General features: G+C 49.5%; 1 protein-coding gene across 1 annotated transcript; it reads left to right on the top strand.

Annotated features, from left to right (window-relative positions):
- The first annotated feature begins 1470 nt into the window (after positions 1-1470).
- Positions 1471-21487, top strand: LOC100282386 (fiber protein Fb34). The gene is made up of 3 exons (NM_001155297.2): positions 1471-1734; positions 20750-20952; positions 21067-21487. Exons 1-3 carry the CDS (start codon positions 1630-1632, stop codon positions 21329-21331), a joined length of 573 nt encoding a protein of 190 aa, NP_001148769.1. The 5' UTR covers positions 1471-1629; the 3' UTR covers positions 21332-21487.
- Positions 21488-21824: the final 337 nt, after the last annotated feature.

Genomic DNA, 21824 nt, shown 5'->3' with positions numbered 1-21824 from the left:
ACCAAAATTTGCAACAACTAGGTGTATGCAGAGGTATGAGGAGTGCAACTCACCACCAATCAATTTCAAACCAAATCCTCTCAAAAAATTCAAAGGTTTCCACAAAAAAACACAAGAGGGGGAGAAGGGAAGAACAAGTGACCAAAACAACTCCAAATTTTAGCAAGTATATAAAACTGAGATGGAAATGTAAACAAACGATGTGGGCCGTACCGGCGACCCTTCCTTAGATTAAACTTTCAGATCACAAGATCATAGTCGACAGTACAAAATCGCTGCAGATCCCTCGTCTCAATAGATGTTTACGTTAAGAGAAAACTAGGAGCTCTAAATGAGTAGTCTCAAATAAATGGTAGCTAAGAGATGCTGAACTAACCAGCCCTCCCCTTTATTTATAGAGGATTATTCTCTCTTTCTAAACTATCTCTATTTACATAGAGCCTATCCACTCCATCAGGACGCGAAATGGACCAACTCCTAGGTTTTCGATCCAACGACCACATTCTTCACACGAAGTTGCTTCGCTTTGACACACCCTCCGCGATCATGCCACGTGCCGCCATCGGTTTCCTCCGAAACCGCCGCCGCCGAGTTTTGAGGCCCAAACTCAGCAAAACCTCCCATCCGTAGCGCTGAGTGTTTTGAGGCCCAAACCACCAAACCCGTCGTGAGTACCGCACCTCGTGCACGTCATCCACGACCAGACATGTGTCCCGCCAGTTCTCTACTACGCCGGTAACACGGTCCACTCCACCATGTCCTCGCGCGAGTGCGTGTCCCAGGTATCAGCCACCGAGCTGGTTACCCGGCTACTCTGGTTTGTTAGTTAAGACCCAATACTCACCCTTCACCGCTCCCGGTTCATCAGCACGAGCCCGTATAACCTTCACCTCAGCCGTCGACCACCATCCCTGTGCTCCACACTTGCACAACACAAGCCGATTGACATGGTTGCACAAGCATAATCTCACACTCTGGTCAGTCCACTGACTACCTCAAAGTGCTACCCGTTGACAATCACTCATCATCAACCCGAACCACAAGAGATAAGTCAACCTTGTGTTCTCAATATCTACACATAGTTTTGATTATACTTGCTCATCTACCGGTATAAAAATCTGTTTTATTATAAACCAATCCATCTTACTTCCCATTGCATTTAGAGGGTGTTTAGTTTTCAGGGACTAATTTTAAGAGTTTGAGTTTTAGAGACTAATTTTTAGTCCCTCAATATTATTTTATTTTAGTCCCGAAATTATTAAACACTGTTAATTAAGAAAAAACATATTTAATAATTTAAGGTCTAAAATAGAATAAAATAGGAGTAATGTGACGTTTGTTTATAGAGTTTTAGTTTTCGTATTTGATAATTTAGTGACTAAAATAAAATAAATGTAGAGACTAAGAATTAGTCATAATAAACCAAAGTACCAAACACCCTTTAAATGAAGTTCTTCCATGTTTAAATCAAAAGAAAATTAAAAAGAAGAGAAGGCCGGTGCTGTTCTACTGCTCGCATAACTTTCCCTTTCCCCATCCCACGCAGCAGCGACAAGAGCAAATCGAAGGGCTAACGACTGAGCGAGTGCCACTATCCCTTTGCTTGCCCTGGAGAGGAGAGGGTGCGCTATGGGCGATACAGGGAGCAGCTCCATTCTGGTGCACATTCTGGTGGTCGCCCTATGCCTGACCGCCTTTGGCTTCGCCGTCGCCGCCGAGCGCCGCCGCAGCACGGTACTAACATTTCCGCAAGTTGCCTTTTTCTCTTTGCCTACCGCATCCATAAACAAGCATTCACCACGGCCCCACCCACCCACCCACACCACACCACACACCCTGCGTCCTAAAGACTCTCAGAGATCTGCTGTTGAATTTAAATCTTTGTTCTAAGGAATTCCTGCTATTTGATTTTAATATTCATTAATGTTGAAATAAACAAATTGTATAAAAGCACTCTGCAAGCCCATATCCTGATTTCCCACTATCTCAGTCCCAATACAATCACAGCGGTAGGACTAATCACTCAAGTACCATGCTTCGTTTCCGCTTTTCTGCACCATTTGCTTGTTCTACACGATATAGGAAGGACAGGCTGCGGGATTACTGATGGTATAGGTATACGATGCCTTAAGATACTTCTTTTAGGCTATCTCCAGCAGGCCGTGTAAACGGGTGTGCAAAGTATTATTTTGCACCGTAGATTGCACTGTTTGTTTGCAGAGTGTAGTTTGAAATAGGAAGTGAGATAGTGAGTGGGATATAGAGTCCACTGGAGATAGTCAGCTGTAATGTTTTGTTAAAGGTCACTCCGCAGTCCATGCCTGTTCATAGTCCGGTATGCTATCATCTATATGCTATCAATTATCATGTACTGATTGATATATTTTACTGGATCCTGCGCTTGCATTCCTTACTTCACTCCAGATGTTTTTTATATATCTATCCTTACACCAGTTGTGAAGCTTCACATAGACGTTAGAATAGGCCACCAGTGCTAAAATGGCTACATTATCAATATTTAAGCATGATTAAGTATAAATTTACAAAGAAATATGAAAAATTAGTGAGGACTATGGTCCTTTCGCCTCAATGAAGTTCTGCCAATGCTTTACGCCGAAGTCCTGTTGCTGAAAAAGTCTTTCAGCATAAAATTTTCAAATGTTGAAACATAGTGGGCAGTCAATCTCTTCAGAAAGGCTTATTGTTTACTGACTCTTGATGAATAAATATATATTAAGCTACATACAATCGTGAACATGTTCTGAATTGCATTGTATTCAATATGAGGGCACTAGGTCTAAATATATACACAAATCCAGAGATCGCGACAAGGACTCTATACATAAGTCCAAATACAACAAGGACACATACATAGACATCTAACAAGTACTCTATATATGAGACCGAATACAACAAGGACACGCACATAGACTGTTAGACTACCCGTCTAGGATTCTAGGGTTTGGGGTGCTCCCCATATAATTACCGTCTCACCCCTCACTGTAATGGGCCTGGCCCAGTTACGAAGTCTATTAATACTACTCCCCATCCCTGGTTAGGGTTATGGGTTCAGTTTCCAACATGGTATCAAATTTGGTTTAGGTTTAGGTCCTATCAGCTACAGCCGCCAGGGGCTTCTCCCTGCCCAGCCGCCGCCGGCCCCCTGCCCCCAGCCGCCGGCCCCCCCGCCGCCGCCAGGGGCTTCTTCCCCAGCCGCCGGAGCTCCCCTGCGCCGGCCTCTCCTCCCCCTCCCTCCCTGCTGCGCCCAGGGGCTTCTCCCTGCCCAGCCGCCGCCGGCCCTCTGCCCCCAGCCGCCGGCCCCCAGCCGCCGCCAGGGGCTTCTTCCCCAGCCGCCGGAGCTCCCCTGCGCTGGCCTCTGCTTCCCCCTCTCTCCGGCCGCGCCGCCCCCTTCTCCGGCGTGCACCAGCCGGCGCGCCCTCTTCCCCTGCGCAAGCTCCGCGCGCGCCCGCCTCTCCTCCCTTCGCCGCAGCCCCCTGCTGCCCGCCGCAGGCCTGCGCGCCCGCCTCTCCCCCTTCGCTGCAGCCCCCTGCTGCCCGCTGCCGCTCTCCCTGCCCATGGCGGACCTCCCCCCGGACGCGCCCACCGCCGGCCTGGCGCACCCGCCCCTGACCGCGGGCCTGGGCGCGGCCCCCGCTTCCCTGGCCGCCGGCGTCGCCTCCCTGGGCCTCCCTGCTGCCGGCCAGACCCACCCCATGGGCCCCGGTCGCTCCGTGGCAGATGCCGAGGCTCCCTACATCGTCGGCCTCCGGCCCCTCTGCGACGTCTCTTCCCCGGCCCACCGTCGTGGCTCTCCACCGGGGTTTCCTGCCCTCGCGGCACCCCCCGGTGCCGACTCCACACTCGGCGACACCTTCGCTACGATCCAGGCGGCTGTGATGGCCTCGCGGGAGCGTGAGCGCGCCGCCTCCCTCGCCCTGGAGCGTGAGCGTGCCCTGGGTGCCGCTCTGACCACCCAGATGGTCACCACGCAGCGTCTCCTCGGCCACCCACCGGTCGCCCCTGTGGAACACCCGGAGGACCCCCGCGACGCTGACCTCGACGCCGACCTCATCGCTGCTCTCCACGCTCAAGCCGCTGGTCTGCACAACATCCGGGCCCTCGTGTCCGTCGTGCTGGATCCGGCGTCTTCCCACTACCCCCGCTGGCGAGGACAGGTCCTTCTCACGCTGCGGCGGTTCGTCCTTGACGATCACGTCCTCGTCGACCACGACGCTCCACCGCCTCGCTCCTGGTGCCTCATGGACAACGTTGTCCTCTCGTGGCTCCACGACACCATCACCGTTGAGCTGCGGGACATCATCCGCGATCAGGCGGACACTGCACGCCAGGCGTAGCTCGCTCTCGAGGACCAGTTCCTCGGGAATCGGGATGCGCGGGCGCTCCACCTCGACGCCCAGTTCCACCTGTTCTCTCAGGGGGACCTCTCCGTGGGAGAATACTGCCGCCAGATGAAGGGCCTGGCTGACTCTCTCCGCGATCTCGGCGAGCCAGTTGCCGATCGTACCCTGGTGCTGAACCTCCTGCGTGGCCTCAGCCCCCGCTACGGCCACCTGAAGGCTCTCATCAAGAGGAGTGTGCCCTTCCCCACCTTCCACGCCGTGCGGAACGAGCTTCTCCTCGAGGAGCTCACCATGGCGAATGAGGCACCCACTCCTGCCTCGGCCCTCTACAGCGCTCCTACCAGTGGTCAGCCACCCTCAGGGGGCCAGGCCACTCGTCCTCCGTCGACCGGGGCTCCCACCCGCCCTCCGCCTGCCGTCCCGGCGGCCCCTCGTCCGACTTCCACGACCGACGGGGGTCGTCGCTCCCGCAAGGGCGGCCGTGGGAGCGGCGGCTCCTCTCGTGGTGGTCCCTCCGGCCGGGGTGGCGGCCACGCGTGGCCGTCATTCTACAACCCCTGGACCGGGACCATCGCCATGTGGCCGGGCCAGGCACCGAGTACCTCCCGTCCTCCGGCGCCAGCCCTCCTGACTGCACCTCACTACGACACACCTCCTTACGGTGTCCCCGTGCCCCAGGCTCCGCCCGCGCTCCTGCCCCCGGGGACCCACACCTCGACGCCTTGGTCCCCGCCGGCCGGTGGTTGGGACAGCGCCTCCCTCGCTGCTGCTTTCAGCACCATGGCGATGACCCCACCCCCCTCCGACTGGGTGATCGACTCCGGTGCCTCGTACCACACCACTCCCACGGCAGGCACGCTCTCTCGCTCTCATCCCCCCCTCCCCTCTCACCCATCCTCGATCGTCGTTGGAAACGGTTCCACTCTGCCAGTCACCTCAGTAGGTGCCTCGGTTCTCCCTTGGCCGTTTTATCTCAACGATGTTCTCGTAGCTCCCCACATCACTCACAACCTTCTTTCTGTTCGTCGATTCACCACTGACAACTCCTGTTCCATTGAGTTTGACCCCTCTGGTTTTTCTGTGAAGGATCTGGCCACCATGACCCTTCTCGCCCGCTGTGACAGCTCGGGGCCCCTCTACACGCTCCAGCCCTCCACCGCCGGCGTGTCTCCATCTCCTGCCCTGGTCTCCACCACATGGCATCGACGTCTCGGCCATCCTGGACCCGACGTCATGACCAAGATTACCAGTAGTTTAGATCCTTCATGTAGTAGGGGACATTTTGAGGGTCTCTGTCATGCTTGTCAGTTAGGCCGACATACTCGTCTCCCATTTACTACTTCTTCTTCTCGGGCTGAGCAGGCTTTTGACCTGGTTCACTGTGATCTTTGGACCTCCCCTGTACTCAGTCTTTTTGGCTATAAATACTATTTGGTGATTTTGGATGATTTTTCCCATTTTCTCTGGACCTTCCCGCTTTGGTTGAAGTCGGACACATTCACCACCCTCACACACTTCTTCACCTGGGTATCCACTCAGTTTCGTCGCCCGGTCCGTGCTCTGCAGTGTGACAATGGCCGCGAGTTCGATAACAACGCCTCTCGCTCTTTCTTCCTCACTCATGGCGTCCAATTGCGTCTCTCGTGCCCCTACACCTCTGCACAGAACGGCCGAGCCGAACGCATGATCCGCACCACCACTAATATGCTCCGCTGCCTCCTCTTCCAGGCGTCTCTCCCTCCCAGCTACTGGGCAGAGGCCCTGCACACTGCCACCCACCTCCTCAACCGTCTTCCCTCGAAGGCGGTACGCCACCCTACCCCTCACTTCGCCCTATACGGCACAACCCCTTCCTATGACCACCTTCGCGTGTTCGGCTGTGCCTGCTACCCTAACACTTCCGCTACCGCTCCACATAAGCTATCTCCTCGCTCCACCCGCTGTCTATTCCTTGGCTACTCCCCTGACCACAAGGGGTACCGGTGTCTAGACCTCACCTCCCACCGCATCATCTCTCGTCATGTCATCTTTGACGAAGATGTGTTTCCCCTTGCTGGCTCCACCCCACCCACCGATCTTGACTCCCTCCTCGAGTCCGATCCGATTCCTCCCCCACCTTCGGCTCCCCGTCTTGCGCCGTTACCTGCTCCTCGTGCGGCCACTACGACCTCTTCCGCGCCACGCGCGGCCCCGTCGACCCCGCCTGCGCCACGCGCGGCCCCGTCGACCGGCCTGCGCCACGCGCGGCCCCGTCGACCCCGCCTGCGCCACGCGCGGCCCCGTCGATCCTGCCTGCGCCACGCGCGGCCCCGTCGACCCCGCCTGCGCCACGCGCGGCCCCGTCGACTCCGGCTCGATTCGCCACCCCGCCCTCGTCTATCATCGCCGCGGCCACGCCACTACCTCGGTGCCCCCCGACTCGGGCCCGTCGACGAGCGCGGCCCGATTCGCCGACCCCGCCGTCGTCTATCATCGCCGCGAGCCGGCCACACCAGCCGCTCCCGACGTTCCGGCGGTTCACTCCGAGTCGTCCGTATACCACCCGGTCGCCATCCACCGCGACCCCGGGCACGTCCACCCGATGGTGACTCGGCGCGCTGCTGGCGTTCTCCGCCCCGTCGACCGGCTAATCCTGGCAGCTGCTACGACTAGCACTCCACCCGACGCTTCCCCGGTACCCTCCTCCGTTCGCACTGCCCTCGCCGACCCACATTGGCGTCGTGCTATGGAGGAGGAGTACGCGGCCCTCTTGGCCAACCACACCTGGGACCTGGTGCCGCGTCCACCAGGCACCAACGTGGTCACCGGCAAGTGGCTATTTCGCCACAAGCTGACCTCGGACGGCTCCCTCGACCGCTACAAGGCCCGTTGGGTCCTTCGGGGCTTCACCCAGCGCCCCGGAGTGGACTACGACGAGACCTTCAGCCCTGTCGTCAAGTTCGCCACTGTTCGCGCCGTCCTCTCCCTCGCCCTCTCCCGCGACTGGGCGATCCATCAGCTCGATGTCAAGAATGCCTTCCTCCATGGCACTCTAACGGAGACTGTCTACTGCAGCCAGCCCACCGGCTTCGTCGACGCTGACCGCCCGGATCTGGTTTGCTGGCTAAACAGGTCCCTGTACGGCCTCAAGCAGGCGCCACGGGCTTGGTACAGTCGCTTCGCCTCCTACCTGGCCTCCATCGGCTTCGTCGAGGCCAAGTCGGACACGTCCCTGTTCATCTACCGGCGCGGCGACGACACCGTCTACATCCTGCTCTACGTCGACGACATTGTGCTCACGGCATCCACCGCCGACCTTCTACACCCCACGATCGTCGCCCTTCAGCGGGAGTTCGCGATGAAGGACCTGGGGCCCCTCCACCACTTCCTCGGCATCACCGCCGAACGTCGGCCTCAGGGTCTCTTCCTCCACCAGCGCCATTACGCCATCGACATCCTGGAGCGGGCTGGCATGTCCGACTGCAAGCCCTGCTCCACGCCTGTCGACACTCAGGCGAAGCTCTCTGAGGACGACGGGCCTCCGGTCGCCGACGCGACGTCTTACCGGAGCCTCACCGGCGCGCTCCAGTACCTCACGTTCTCCAGGCCCGACATCGCTTACGCCGTCCAGCAGGTGTGCCTGCATATGCACACTCCACGGGAGCCCCATCTCACTGCGCTCAAGCGGATTCTACGCTACCTCCGCGGCTCCCTCGACTACGGTCTCCTACTCCGCCCATCCCCGACGTCGGAGCTCGTGGTCTACACCGACGCTGGCTGGGCTGGCTGTCCCGACACGCGCCGGTCCACCTCCGGCTACGCCGTGTTCCTGGGCGCCAACCTCGTCTCTTGGGCCGCCAAGAGGCAGCCCGTCGTCTCTCGCTCCAGCGCTGAGGCCGAGTACCGTGCCGTGGCCAACGGTGTGGCAGAGGCCTCCTGGCTGCGCCAGCTCCTCCACGAGCTCCACAGTCCTCTTCAGCGCGCCACACTCGTCTACTGCGACAACATCAGTGCGGTCTACCTCTCCACCAACCCCGTGCAGCATCAGCGCACGAAGCACGTCGAGATCGACCTACACTTCGTCCGCGAGCGTGTCGCTGCCGGTGACGTTCGGGTTCTCAGCGTCCCCACCACGCTGCAGTTCGCCGACATCTTCACCAAGGGTCTACCGTCGAGTGTATTTTTAGACTTTCGATCCAGTCTCAACATCTGTACAGGATAGAGTTGTGACTGCGGGGGGGTGTTAGACTACCCGTCTAGGATTCTAGGGTTTGGGGTGCTCCCCATATAATTACCGTCTCACCCCTCACTGTAATGGGCCTGGCCCAGTTATGAAGTCTATTAATACTACTCCCCATCCCTGGTTAGGGTTATGGGTTCAGTTTCCAACATAGACATCTAACACCCCCTCAAACTCAAGTGGATAAAAAGCACATAGTTTGGAGAGAGAAAATATATGTTGAGCTTTGGTATGCGTCTTCGTGAAGAAATTAGCCAACTGAAGCTATAAAGACACATAACGAAGATCAATCATATCATCCTGAGCCTGTGCATGTATGCATATAATAGGCATCACCACCTATATGCTTAGTAAGCTCATGCTTGACTGGATCACGAGAAATTCTAATAGCATCTGTACATACTGTCACACAAAAGAGTAGCTGACTTAGAAACAGAAACAACAAAATCCTCAAGAGACAACCATAACCAAGTAACCTCCGTAGTCAAAAGAGCCATAGCATGCAATTCAACCTCCGCACTCGAATGAGAAACTGCTAACCGCTTCTTAGTCTTCCAAGCAATAAGGGAACTACCAAGAAAAACACAATAGATAGAAAGAGATCGATAATCAGAGAAATCACTAACCTAGGTAGCATCACAATAAGTCTGAAGCTGAAAGAGCTAGAGCGTGAAAAGAATAAGTGTCTAGATATAATCCCATGAAGATATCGTAGGACATGAAGGAAGTGATTATAGTGGAGTTGGGTGGGAGCAGAAACAAACTGACTCAAAATATGTATAGAATATGAAATGTCAGGACAAATGATACCAAGGTAAACAAGACTCCATACAATATGTTGACAACGTGTAGGATCCTTAGGAGGTTCACCATCTGTATCACGAAGGGGGATCGACTTGGTTCAATTGTCCACACAGATCAACACCTAACGATCAAAGCTGCCTCTGTAGGTGAATTGACGCCATCCTCAACCCCCGTGGGCACAAAATAGGGTGCCATGTTTTCTTTCTCTACACTGTCAAGATCCGTCCGTTTCGTCACCCGCCGCCAAACTTTATGAGGTGGCAGTGGTTTGGTAGGGAAAGGAAATTTGTTGTTGAGGTAGCCATGGGAGGAGATGGCGAGAAAGAGGTAGGATGTGGGATGGGATGGTTTGGGTCTAGGAGCGGCACTTGAGCTACATGTTGTCGATGAGTGTCGGAAGGTTGAGGCGTGGAGGATTCCAGAAAGAGAGATGAGAGAAAAGGGGAGCTGTGACTCTTTGAGGACGATGGGTAAAAGAAAAATAAAAAAATGTACCCATTTGCAGATGGGCCTTCATATAAGCATGGGTAAACATACTAGCGTGGTAGACCTAAAAACATACCAGGGTTTGTTTGAAAGTTATTAGATACTTTATGGTTAACAATGCATCTTTTTATAGCTAAGAGGTTATGTAGTCAACCCTCGATATGGTAGGTGGTTATGTAGACTTTTTTTCAATAACATACAAATCATATTGGCAATAAATAAATAATCTCAGGTAATGCCTTTGTCTAACTTTCATTGTACGGATCTTGCTCATGCTACACCTGGTTCCTGCCCTGCTGATAGGTGTTTTTTGGCTCCAAATGAGGGCCAATTTGCAAGTTTTATGCTGTAAAAGTTTGAATTTAGGTTTGAACTGTGGAGCACAGACTTGTAATTTGTTTATAGGTACTCTGGCTTTGAAACATTTAGAACATTTGAGTCCCTCAATACCATTCCAGTTATCATTTTTTGGTCAATCACCTTCTCCTCATGTTACAACCTGAAGCAACCAAGATCCAATTTATGTTATTTTATTGAGCTGCAGGATTTTAAGATAGAGGTTTTGTGGTCTTAGTTGCCAGAATTGAACCTATAGCCATCTACAGTGATTCAGATCACATGACATTCAGGTTAATTGTGAAAGTGTAAAATAAGTATTGTCCAACATATGTATATTAACTTATTGATAAATATGGTCTAATTGTTTGTCTTCCAATGGTCTAAATATGCACCAGCAATATTGAATTTTGAATGAATTAAATTGACTATCTCATTACAAAACATTTGCAATTAGTTTTTCGGTGTAAATTCCATTTCCATCACATGATTTCATGTTTCACCAACCATCATTGCACAGGTCATAAGCTTTTTTTTTTGAACAAACGCAGGAGAGCTGCGTGTCATTATATTAAGAAGAAAAAAAGAACATAGGAGAGACAAGACTTGTCAACCCCTAATTACAAAGGCCCCTAGGCCGAGACCCCTCCGGAAAAAACACAACGCACCACACACACACACAAGGTAACAACCCGACCAAAAACGACTACCAGCAGGAAAACTGCTAAGGTCCCCTAGGGAGCTTGCGCAGCAGGAGGTCCTGCAGAGCTGATGCACCAGCCAAACACCAGACGTTGCCCTCCTCAATCACAGCACTCTGAACTCGCTGGGTGCAGGGCACAACCCCCTCAAAAACACAAGCATTACGATGCTTCCAAATCTCCCAAGCAACCAAAATGATCAAGGAATTAAGACCTTTTCTTAGACTCTTCTCCACTTTCTTGATACTTTGGCACCACCAATTTGAGAAACGAGTGCATCCATGCTGAGGCACAATGGCAAGGAGGCCTAAATTGTGTAGCATGGACGTCCATATCTGCCGAGCGAACACGCAAGAGACAAGAATATGCTGGATGGTTTCCTCGGCCTGATCACACAGAGGGCAAGCAACTGGATGGGGCAGACCTCTTTTTGCAAGTCGATCAGCTGTCCAAACCCTGTTTTTGATTGCCAACCATACAAAGAATTTGCATCGTAAGGGGGCCCAGGTCTTCCAGACACGTCGCCAAGGGCCAAAAGGGATAGAGCCAACAAAGAGAGCATCATAGGCCGATTTGCTACAATAAGTACCATGAGCAGAGAGGCGCCAGATGTGTTGGTCTGCGATGTCAGGTTGCAGAACTACCCCATCAACCAAGTTCCATAGCTGCAGATACTCTACTAGGACCGTTACAGACAATCCTCCCCGAATATCTGACACCCATTGACGATTTGTGAGCCCCTCAGCTACTGTTCTTCGCTTTAAAGCCCTTCTAGAAATCACTTGGATAAGGGTTGGACAGTGTTCAGCCACAGTTTTACCAAGGAGCCAACGATCAGACCAGAACTTCACAGATTCACCACTGCCTACCACTGAGGTAATAGCCACATCAACGAGGGCCTTTGCATTACGGTGCACTCGAATAGGGAGACCAGCCCATGGCCTTGACGCGTCAGTCTTTTGTAACCAAAACCACCTGGCACGTAGGGCCCATCCAAACATCTCCAGGTTGAGAATACCCAGACCACCATACTTGAGAGGCCGCTGGACAGCTTCCCAAGACACGAGACAGTTACCTCCATTTGCATCACCTTGCCCCTTCCAAAGAAAGCCTCGTCTCCTCTTATCGATTGCCTTAAAAACCCATTTAGGTAGTTCTAAAGCAAGCATAAGATAGATAGGGACAGAAGACAACACTGTCTTAACCATGACAAGACGACCAGCCCGGCTGAGAAGATTAGCTTTCCATCCTGGAAGTTTATCAGCAACTTTATCAACAAGCGGCAGGAGATCAGAGTTAGCAAGCCTACGGATTGATAGAGGAATCCCCAAGTAAGTGCAGGGAAAATTTTTTGTAGCACATGGTAACAAGGCAGAAATGGTGGTCAGCTCATTCGCTCCACATTGAATGGGTGTAACAGAACTTTTGGAGATGTTCGTTTTTAACCCAGTAGCATGACCAAAGATGTCTAAAATGCTGATAATTGCTGAGATATCCTGATGAGAGGGCCGCATGAACAAAACAACATCGTCAGCATAGAAGGAGATACAATGTTTGGCATGTTGATTTGCAATCGGCTGCAGCATATGTTCCCTGAAAGCATAACTGACCATAGCATTCAAAGCCTCCATGACAAGGATAAACAGCATGGGGGACAAAGGATCGCCTTGCCGAAGACCCCTATGATGCAGAATGTATTCCCCAGGCTCGCCATTGACAAGGATCCGTGTAGAGGAAGTGCAAAGCAACAGACTAATAAGGTTGCACCAGCTTCGACCAAAACCCAAGTGTTGTAACATGTCAAGCAGGAATGGCCAGGATATCGAGTCAAAGGCCTTGGAAATATCCAACTTCAGCAGGATGTGAGGCTCTTTTGAGTGGTGTAATGATCTGGTAAGTTGCTGCACCAGTAGGAAATTGTCTTGTATACTCCTACCTTTGATAAAGGCACTTTGGTTGATAGAGACCATACTTGGCAGGTGGGGTGCCAACCGAGCTGCTAGCACTTTGGTCACCAACTTAGCAAAGCTGTGAACAAGGCTTATTGGCCTGTAATCCTTGACCAGCAGGGCATCCACCTTCTTAGGCAGGAGGGTGATAAAAGCCGTGTTGAGGAGTTTGAGTTTGGAGACATGCCCACATTGCACAGCAAGCAAAGCACCCATCATATCCTCCTTGATGATATCCCAGCAAACCTTATAAAAACGACCTGTGAAACCATCTGGCCCAGGAGCCTTGTCCAAAGGCAGATCTTTTACAACTGACCAAACCTCCTCCATAGAAAAAACAAGCTCAAGATCCCCCAAATCATGTTGTTGAATGCCCAGGCTGTGTAAGTCCAGGGTGTAGTCCCTAAGTTCAGCTGTACCTAGCAGGTTATCATAAAAATCCAAGGCTGCTTGCTGTTTTTCTTCCTGTGAGGTGACAATACGTTCCTCAACCTGGAATTTTGCAATAAAGTTCTTTTTCTTGCGGTAGCGGGCTTGCTGATGGAAGAAAGAAGTATTTGCATCACCCTCTTGTAGATACAAAATGCGAGAGCGAAGCCTCGCAATAGTGCGCTCCAATGATGCCAAACCGAGGCAATGCAGTTTCAATTTTTTTCTAAGCCATTCCTCCCCGGGTGAGAGCACTCTATTGTCCCTGGCAATCTCAAGGCGGTGCAGAATTTCCTTAGCAGTAGCAAGTTGCAGCTTTACATTACCAACCTTGTGATGGCTCCATTTTTGCAGCCCCTTGCTAAGTCGCTGCAGTTTTAAGAATATACCCTCAACAGGGCAAGCAATGGAGACCGGAGCATTCCAGCTATGGCTGACAGCCTCAAGGAAACCCGGCAATTTGGGCCAATAACTTTCAAAGTGAAACCGCCTCTTCTTATGGGTTTGGACATTAAGGCTGAGAATAAGAGGACAATGGTCCGACACCCCCGAGGATGCACTTTGTAAGAGAGAATTAGGAAAGAAATCTTCCCAATCATTGCAACAGAACACCCTATCAAGTCGTACAAGAGTTGGAGAAGACCTTTCATTTGACCATGTAAATTTGCGACCATGCAGTGGAATTTCCTTAAGAAGGCAGTCATCAAGAAACCTTCGAAATCTGCCCATCAAAGCTCTATTCAGGTTAGCATTATTTTTGTCAGCAGCTTGATAGATCATGTTAAAATCCCCAGACAACAGCCAAGGACCACTGCAGAGGGTTCTGAAATCAAGAAGCTCCTGGAGGAATTGAATTTTCCTATCATCTTCCTGCGGGCCATAAACACCAGTGAACCACCAATTCATACCATCCATCCCAGCAAACTGAACTGAAACCGAGAAATTATCAATACGAGAGGAGATGACTTGACAAACTGCTCCCTTCCATGCAATTAGAATGCCACCACGAGTACCAACAGCAGGCAGGGTCAAGAACTTATCAAAATCTGAACCACACACAGATAGGAGCAGATGGGAAGAAAACGACGCCACTTTAGTCTCTTGGAGGCAAATAATATCAGCTTTGGAGGATAGAATTGTGTCTCTTACATAATCTCGCCTAGCCTTATTATTAAGGCCACGGGCATTCCATACAAGAATGTTTGATAGATTCATTGAAAACAAATAAACACGACCAAGGACAGCAGGAATTAACAGCCTGCCAGGAGAACTGGGCTGCTGGAATCATCAAATCGCTCAGCCTGCCAGCCAAAAATAGCAGCAAGTGCAGCAAGATGAGAGTCCGTCAGGCGCCCCTCGAACAGCTTAAAATAGTTGTCTTGAGCTTTTTGATCAATGGCTTCTTCCGTGGCTGCGAGACCCAAACTCCTGATGACTTTCTTTTGGGCTTCAGTGATGATCGGACCTGGAGAACAAGGCTTGACACCAGCCACCCTCCTACTCCGACGAGGCACAGCAACACCAGTCTTACTGCTTCTAATCTTGGCAACCGGCATGGGCAGCAGCTGTACCACTGGCTTGATGATTTTCTCCAGGTCATTGAAAGAAACAGCAGGCGCATCCGGCGCAGAACATTTCTTAGAGTGACGCTTTCGCCTAAAATATACCTGAAGGTTGGAAGGGAGGCCACCTCTGCGATTAATGGCAGCATCCTGCGGCTCAACAGATCTATGCCTCTCAACAGGGTGAGGAATACCCTGGTTAGACACAATGTCTAGAACCACAGCAGCACCAAGTCTATCCTCTTCCCAAGTAAGCAGAGGTAAATTCGCGGAAGGAATAGAGGTGACAGCTATAGAATCCTCAGAACTGGGCGCCAGCTGCTCCACGGTCCCTGGCTCATCAACAGGGTCCACAAGTTGTAGTGAATTATGTTTATTGTTGAGAATTTTTATTAGCTAAAACCACCCCTGCCTTTCGCACGGATCAAGCTACGATTTCTCGGACAAAATCAAATAAAGATTGCCTGCTAATTATTTCAGCGTGAAAGTAGCATGTGTTATTTCATTCAGGTAACAAAGATAGTGAAAAACTGATTTTTCACATGTAACTTTGAGCGAAAAACTGATTTGGAGCACTGTAGATAAACTGTGGTACAGTGATGTGAATACTTTTGATGAACACCTCTCCATGTTTAAAGTTTTATATAGATGAGCTCCCATATTGGTTTTAAGTTTAGTGTTGCTTTATTCGGTTAATTAGGGTATTTTTGATAGTTTTTGTTAGCTGTAAACCTCCTCCTTGGAATGTCGAGTATGACTGATGTATATAATACAATAATAACAACAAAGAGTTGACTAGGGTTAAACCTAATAGAAGCCTTAAGTCAAGGTTAAGGCATGTGCATAGTTGTTTTTCACGCACTTATATTCAAGGCTAAATCTTTGGATATATTTTATTATTTCATGTTTCATGTTATTGTCTTTTTTCATGTCAACTTAAGTCTACCTTTATCTCTCTTTCTATTACTATTGCCATGGTTGTCATGGCGTCATGGCGAGGCAAGTTGCTAGCTAGGTGCCTGGGTGCCTAGGCATCCATTTGTCAAGCCGCAAGATTATAACATATATCAAGCAATACCAACTTAGGCAATTTAGGAAGGCAAGACATTACAATACCAGCAACTCAGCAAGGAAGAGCATATCAGCACATAAGGAGAGGAGACAATACCAACAGCACAGAAGGGCGATCGACGTGTGGTGTGGTGGGCATGGTGTGAGTGCAGAGCAGGTGGTTGACGTGGGCGCGACAGGCGCCGGTTAGCGATGGCAGCCTGGGGAGCAATGAGTCTAGCGCCTGGTGGCTAGCAGCAACGATAGCAGGGAATAAGAGATGGGCTGGGCTAGTGCGGCTAAGTCATGGCGTCGTCTGGGTGTACGCCTAGGCATCATGACTATGCTTGACCTACCTGGGCGCCCGCCTAACTTATTCTAGGCGAGGCGAGCAGCCATGGCATCCAGTCCCGGCCGATTAGACACCTAGGCGGCGACTAGGCGACGCCATGATTTTTTCCCCGACCCGCAGGGGTAAGACAATATAACGCCCCGGTCTAAACAACCGAAGCTAACTTGTATTTAAGCACCAGAAAACAGTCTCTGGTGAAATACATTACACAAGTGGTGCCAAAGTCATACATAGCCTTATTTAGTACATTCGGGTACAATAATAATACAAACTAGAAGAACTATAGTCGATAAGATAAACACGAGGGTAGTCTCTTTTTCCCACATGGTGGCTTCTACAACAACGGCACCACGCCAAACTTGGGTATAGGGCACGAACTAATCAAAATTCCTCGGCCACGGAATCAGGATCCTCTGTAAAAATAATGGGTGAGCACAAAGGTACTCAACAAGTCCCACCCCGCCCTTACAGGGAGGAAGTTACATATTAGTATGCGATGATCAATAAACATGATTAACGAATGCATTATTGGAACTATTTCCATGCTTGTTATCCATCTCATAAGTCAGGTAGCTCAACTAGTTGAAGTGTCCACACCATAATCTGTCCTATACCGAGGACACGGACCATTCTAATGGATTATACACTCTGCAGAGGTTGTACGCTGTACCCACACGCACATCACCGTCCCAAGACGGCTCTGTCATAGCCGACACCCAAACATGGCTCAACCTCGCCTAGCGCCCACAAACCCCTGGGTCCTGACCACTCAGGTCTCCAACCCAAAACATATCCACCTCGGATGACTAACAGGCCAGCCAGTGGTTTAGGCTAAGGCTTTCCCATACAAGCTCATGCGATCACATTGGTAATAAGTTAGGTTAGATGGCACCACAACACACAGTTCATATGGTTCACCAGAGTAGCCACCAACCAAAACTAGCAAACCTGAGATGTCGCCACGGCAATTCGGTCGCAAGTCTACCACCACGGTAGTGCATGCTCCCACACTTACTATGCTACTCTAGCCTCATTTCCATCCAGTTTCATCAAGTATCAAGGTATAAGATATTCATGCAATCAACATGCATCATGACATCAATGCATAGTTTCTCTTGTTCACTCAATATCAGGTGTATCTTATGCAACAACTATGTCTAGCAAGTTTTATATATTTTCTCACTTAGAAGCAACCATGATCAAAGCAAGAGGTCGATGAGACTTGCCTTCGTTCAGTTGTGCGTCCGCGGCGTCATGTTCTTCGTCTCCTGGCTCCTCCGGGTTCTCTTCTGGAACTGGTTCTACTAAAGAGACATCACGAGTGGATATACAACAATCAAAATAACATACATCAATACATTACAATAGTTCACATTTAATGTCTAGTTACTTAGTGCACGATAGGCGATAAAGCCAGCCATATTTGCTTTCGGGAGGCAGAGCACTCCTACAGATGAAGCTGGCTTCCGGGAGGCAGAGCACTCCTACAAATGAAGCCTTGTGATCCCGGGAGGCAGAGCACTCCTTTAGATGGATCACAACTTATGCACTAAGCAAATAGAAATTTTACAGCATAACAAAATACTTACAACATGGACACATGCTTATGCAAGGGCTTCTATACTTTAACACTACTTTCATGGTTGCAAAGGCGTCGTCTAGGCGACGCCTAGGCGTCCAGGCGGCCAAAAAGTCTAGGCGTCCCCGTCGCCTATCCAAGAGTCAACAAGAGAGGCAAGAGGGGAGGGGGAAGAAGCCTAGCAGAGACTTTGGGGAGCGGGATCGGCGGCGCAGAACTCGGGGGAGTGACGAGCTCGAGGGAGCGGCGGTGCAGAACTCGGGGGAGCGGCGACGCTGAGACTCGGGGGAGCGCCGAGCTTGGGGGAGCAGGAGCAGCGATGCTGTGATGTGGACGAGTAGCGATGCTGTGACAGACAGGAGCAGCGACAGTGAGATGGGAGCAACCCTAACCATCAGGGAGGATATATGGGCTGCCTACCTAGTGGGCTGGGCCATCTCTTCTACCCATTCCTTCTTTTTTTTTCTTTCTCCCTTTTTCTTTAATTGGTAAGGCGTCGCCTTAGTAAGCGCCTAGGCATCCCCTAGGCGTCCAGGCGGGGGCCCAACGCCTTGTCTCGCCTTACCGCCTTAAGAACTATGACTACTTTACTTCTACCTTGCCCTTGAATGTGTGTGGATGGGGGTGGGATGGTATGTCATGGCAAGAGGGGGGCACATCCTTATATAGGCACCTAGGAGCCATGGATGAGTGACACCTCACCATGCATGTGTCACCTCCACCTTACATGGGGGACACCTCATCATGACACATCACCATAGTTCTAGGGAGGTCTAAAAATATCTATGCTTCATGACTTATCATGATCAGTGTAGGGAGTTCTAGAAGGCTATGTACATCATGGTTATCCATAGTTGTTCCTAGAAAGTTGTCTTGCTTATGGTTAAGGTTTATCATGAATATTGTAGAAGCTTCTAGAAACTTGGTTATGCTTATTATATGACAATTGTTTAAGTGAGGTTTTCCTTGCATATTTTCAATAGGCAAGTTATGGCCATGAGGAAAGTTGTCTTAATTGATGCTAAGGTCATAACTTCTATAGTTTAAGAATGACTTCGAGAGAGGGAGGAAGAGGTCGAAGATCATGGCATGCTCACCTATGGCTCAAATCGACGGTGCTGGCTTGTTCTTTGGTTTGAAGAGTAAGGCACGTGTTGTTCGGATGTGGGGGCGACAATGAGATGGTGGCTGGACTGTGAGGTTCCATGGTAAGGGCATCAATATTTATAGGCGGAGGAACGACAATTTATAATGGAGGGAGTCTTGATCGGCATACTGTGAGCGGTGACGTCGTCACAGTGCAGTCGCAACATCCCGAGGTTGGCAGGGTAACTTGGCTCATGGTGGGGCATTCATTTAGTTGTGATTGTGACAAGTGGCTGGTGTGTGCTCAGGTGGGTGCACGAGGTCTTGCCGGAGTGGCTTTCTGCACTGAGGCGTCACTTGAAGGTCTACAACACGACACTTTAATATAGCAGCTCGGCGTGTACGACAAGGCTGTCTCAGGGCAGAGGGTGTAGGCGGGGCTTGCCAGGATGCACAAATGCCAAGGCGGCTAGAGGCAGGCTTGCGGTTTCTTCACGCATGTGTTTTTCCACGGTTGGTTGTGGGCTCCCTCTGTCTAGCGTGCGTTATCGCGGGCGGGCATGAGACGTTTTCTAGAATTTACCATGGTGAAAGACAAGCTTGAGCTATAATTTAGAAGAACAACCAGGAATAACCGATGGAGGCCCTGGTTTGCATAGTTTGGATTAAGCTAACATAGCAATCAATAATTTTAAAATAAGCTTTATTTCGTAGTTGAAAATTGGGATGTTACAGACAACCCTCGGGCATTATATTTAGAAGAAGACCTTACGCAGGTCGAGAAAACCACACAATGGCACCGTAGCCCATGTGAGAACGACCATGACCAAGCGTTAGACCTGTGCTTTGGCGTGGAACAGACGGAAGGATTTTTTTTACCTTAGCCTGAAATTCGCTCCTATGGGGAGTTGTACTCAAGGCTTGAGGAGCGCTACTTAGGCCACATAAACTCGGCTTAGACGATGCCATGATAACCATGACTATTGCACCTTAGGATCCTATTAGACGTTGGTTTTAGAGTTGCTTTATTACAGTTAATTATGCTATTTTGACAATTTTAGTCAGCTATAAACCGAATCTTATGAGCTTTTTTTTAGAAAGTCAAGTATGACTGATGTATGTAATATAACAACAATAAAGTATTTTAGTGCTGAGCAAGTTGGGTAAATTAGAGTTAAAACACAAAGAAGTTTCAAGTCAAAGTTAAGGCACTTTGATAGTTGTTTTTCCATGTACTCCTATTCAACGCTAATTTTTTGGTATATTCTATCCTTCTAAGTCTCCTTTTAGTGCCTCTTTTCATGTCAACTTCGGTATGCCCCTGCCTCTTTTCTCATTACTATTACGTCTTTGGATCCTCTGGAGGTCTCCGTTGGACATATCCAAACCATCTCAACCGTTTTTCTTTCGTTGGTGCTATCTCTACCTATCACATATATCATCGTTCTTGACTTAATCCCTTCTTGTATGGCCATAAATCTAACAAAAAATATATATTTTCACAACACTTATCGGTTGAACTTGTCATCTTTTCGTAGGCCAACATTCTACACAATACAACATAGCAGGTCTAATCACCGTCCTATAGAACTTCCATTTTAGCCTTCCAAACTAATGTCTTCTTACTTTCTCGTGTGTAGCGGTGCCGTCGCCACATCTTGTATATTCAGTTTTAGTTCCATGTAATAAATAAAACAATATAATCATTAGGTCCATGTGTCAAAAACCATTCAGCATGTGCTGTTGGTTTCGACAAATAAAAAAAGGAAATTAGTTTATTTGAACATATTCATAAGAGCTGGAAGTTCTGATAATGTTTTGCATTTTTATAACAGGGTTCAATAGTCACAGACAGCTCCAATGCCACATTTTGTGTTTATGACTCCGATATTGCTACTGGCTACGGTGTTGGTGCTTTCCTGTTTCTTCTCTCAGGCCACTCACTGCTCATGGGTGTTACAAGATGCATGTGCTTCGGTGCACCACTTGCACCAGGTGGAAGCAGAGCATGGTCCATCATATACTTCGCATCGTCATGGTTATTTCTGTTCTGTGCTCTATCACACATGTCAACAAAAAAAAAATACTTTCAGTACTTTCATGGTGTTGCAGTACTTTCGACGTTTTACATATTCGTGGCACATGTTTGCAGGATCACATTTGCAGTTGCTGAGGCCTGCCTAATTGCCGGAGCAACAAAGAACGCATACCACACCAAGTATAGGGATATGGTATATGCTGGTAACTGGACCTGCCAAACTCTGCGCAAAGGAGTGTTTATTGCCGGAGCAGTCTTCGTGGTGTTCACCATGATTTTGGACGTCTACTTCTACATGTACTATTCTAAGGCCACTAGCCAAGCTACAAAAAGGATCAGTAAGACAACTCCCAGCGTTGGCATGACTGGCTATGCGTGAGCCACCTAATGAAAGTCCCGGTCTGATTAGAAAAATAACTATTTCTTTTTTTTGTGTCGTTTTTGTACCACTGCAACTATTTCTATGTTTGTTCTATTTTCAGTAACACTGCAGTGAGTGATTTGGGATATGACTTAGTTTCAGTTAAATATTTTATGCATATATATATATATATATATATATATATATATATATATATATATATATATATATATATATATATATATATATATATATATATATATATATATATATATATATATGCCTGATGATGGATTGGTTTGGAATAGGTTAATGAGTTGGGTTCTTAAGGACTTGTTCGGTTAGGGGTGTATTGAGGGGATTGGAGTAGATTAAATTCCCTCCTATATGGGGGATTTAATCTCCTACAATCCACCTCAAACCGAACAAGCTCTAAGTGGGTGCAAACATCCTAGCGTTAAATACTAGTATAATACCTATGCGACGACACATAATCAAATTTAATATTCAT

The sequence above is a fragment of the Zea mays genome, chromosome 6, assembly GCF_902167145.1.
Source record: "Zea mays cultivar B73 chromosome 6, Zm-B73-REFERENCE-NAM-5.0, whole genome shotgun sequence".
Classification (NCBI taxonomy): Eukaryota; Viridiplantae; Streptophyta; class Magnoliopsida; order Poales; family Poaceae; genus Zea; species Zea mays.
This window is presented reverse-complemented; position numbering and strand designations above follow the sequence as displayed.

Bases quoted from the DNA above. Each gene is read 5' to 3' on its own strand.
- LOC100282386 (NM_001155297.2), top strand. From the start codon at position 1,630: ATGGGCGATACAGGGAGCAGCTCCATTCTGGTGCACATTCTGGTGGTC. The intron at 1,735-20,749 runs GTACTAACATTT...TTTTTATAACAG, and splicing joins CCGAGCGCCGCCGCAGCACG to GGTTCAATAGTCACAGACAG. The intron at 20,953-21,066 runs GTTATTTCTGTT...ACATGTTTGCAG, and splicing joins ATATACTTCGCATCGTCATG to GATCACATTTGCAGTTGCTG.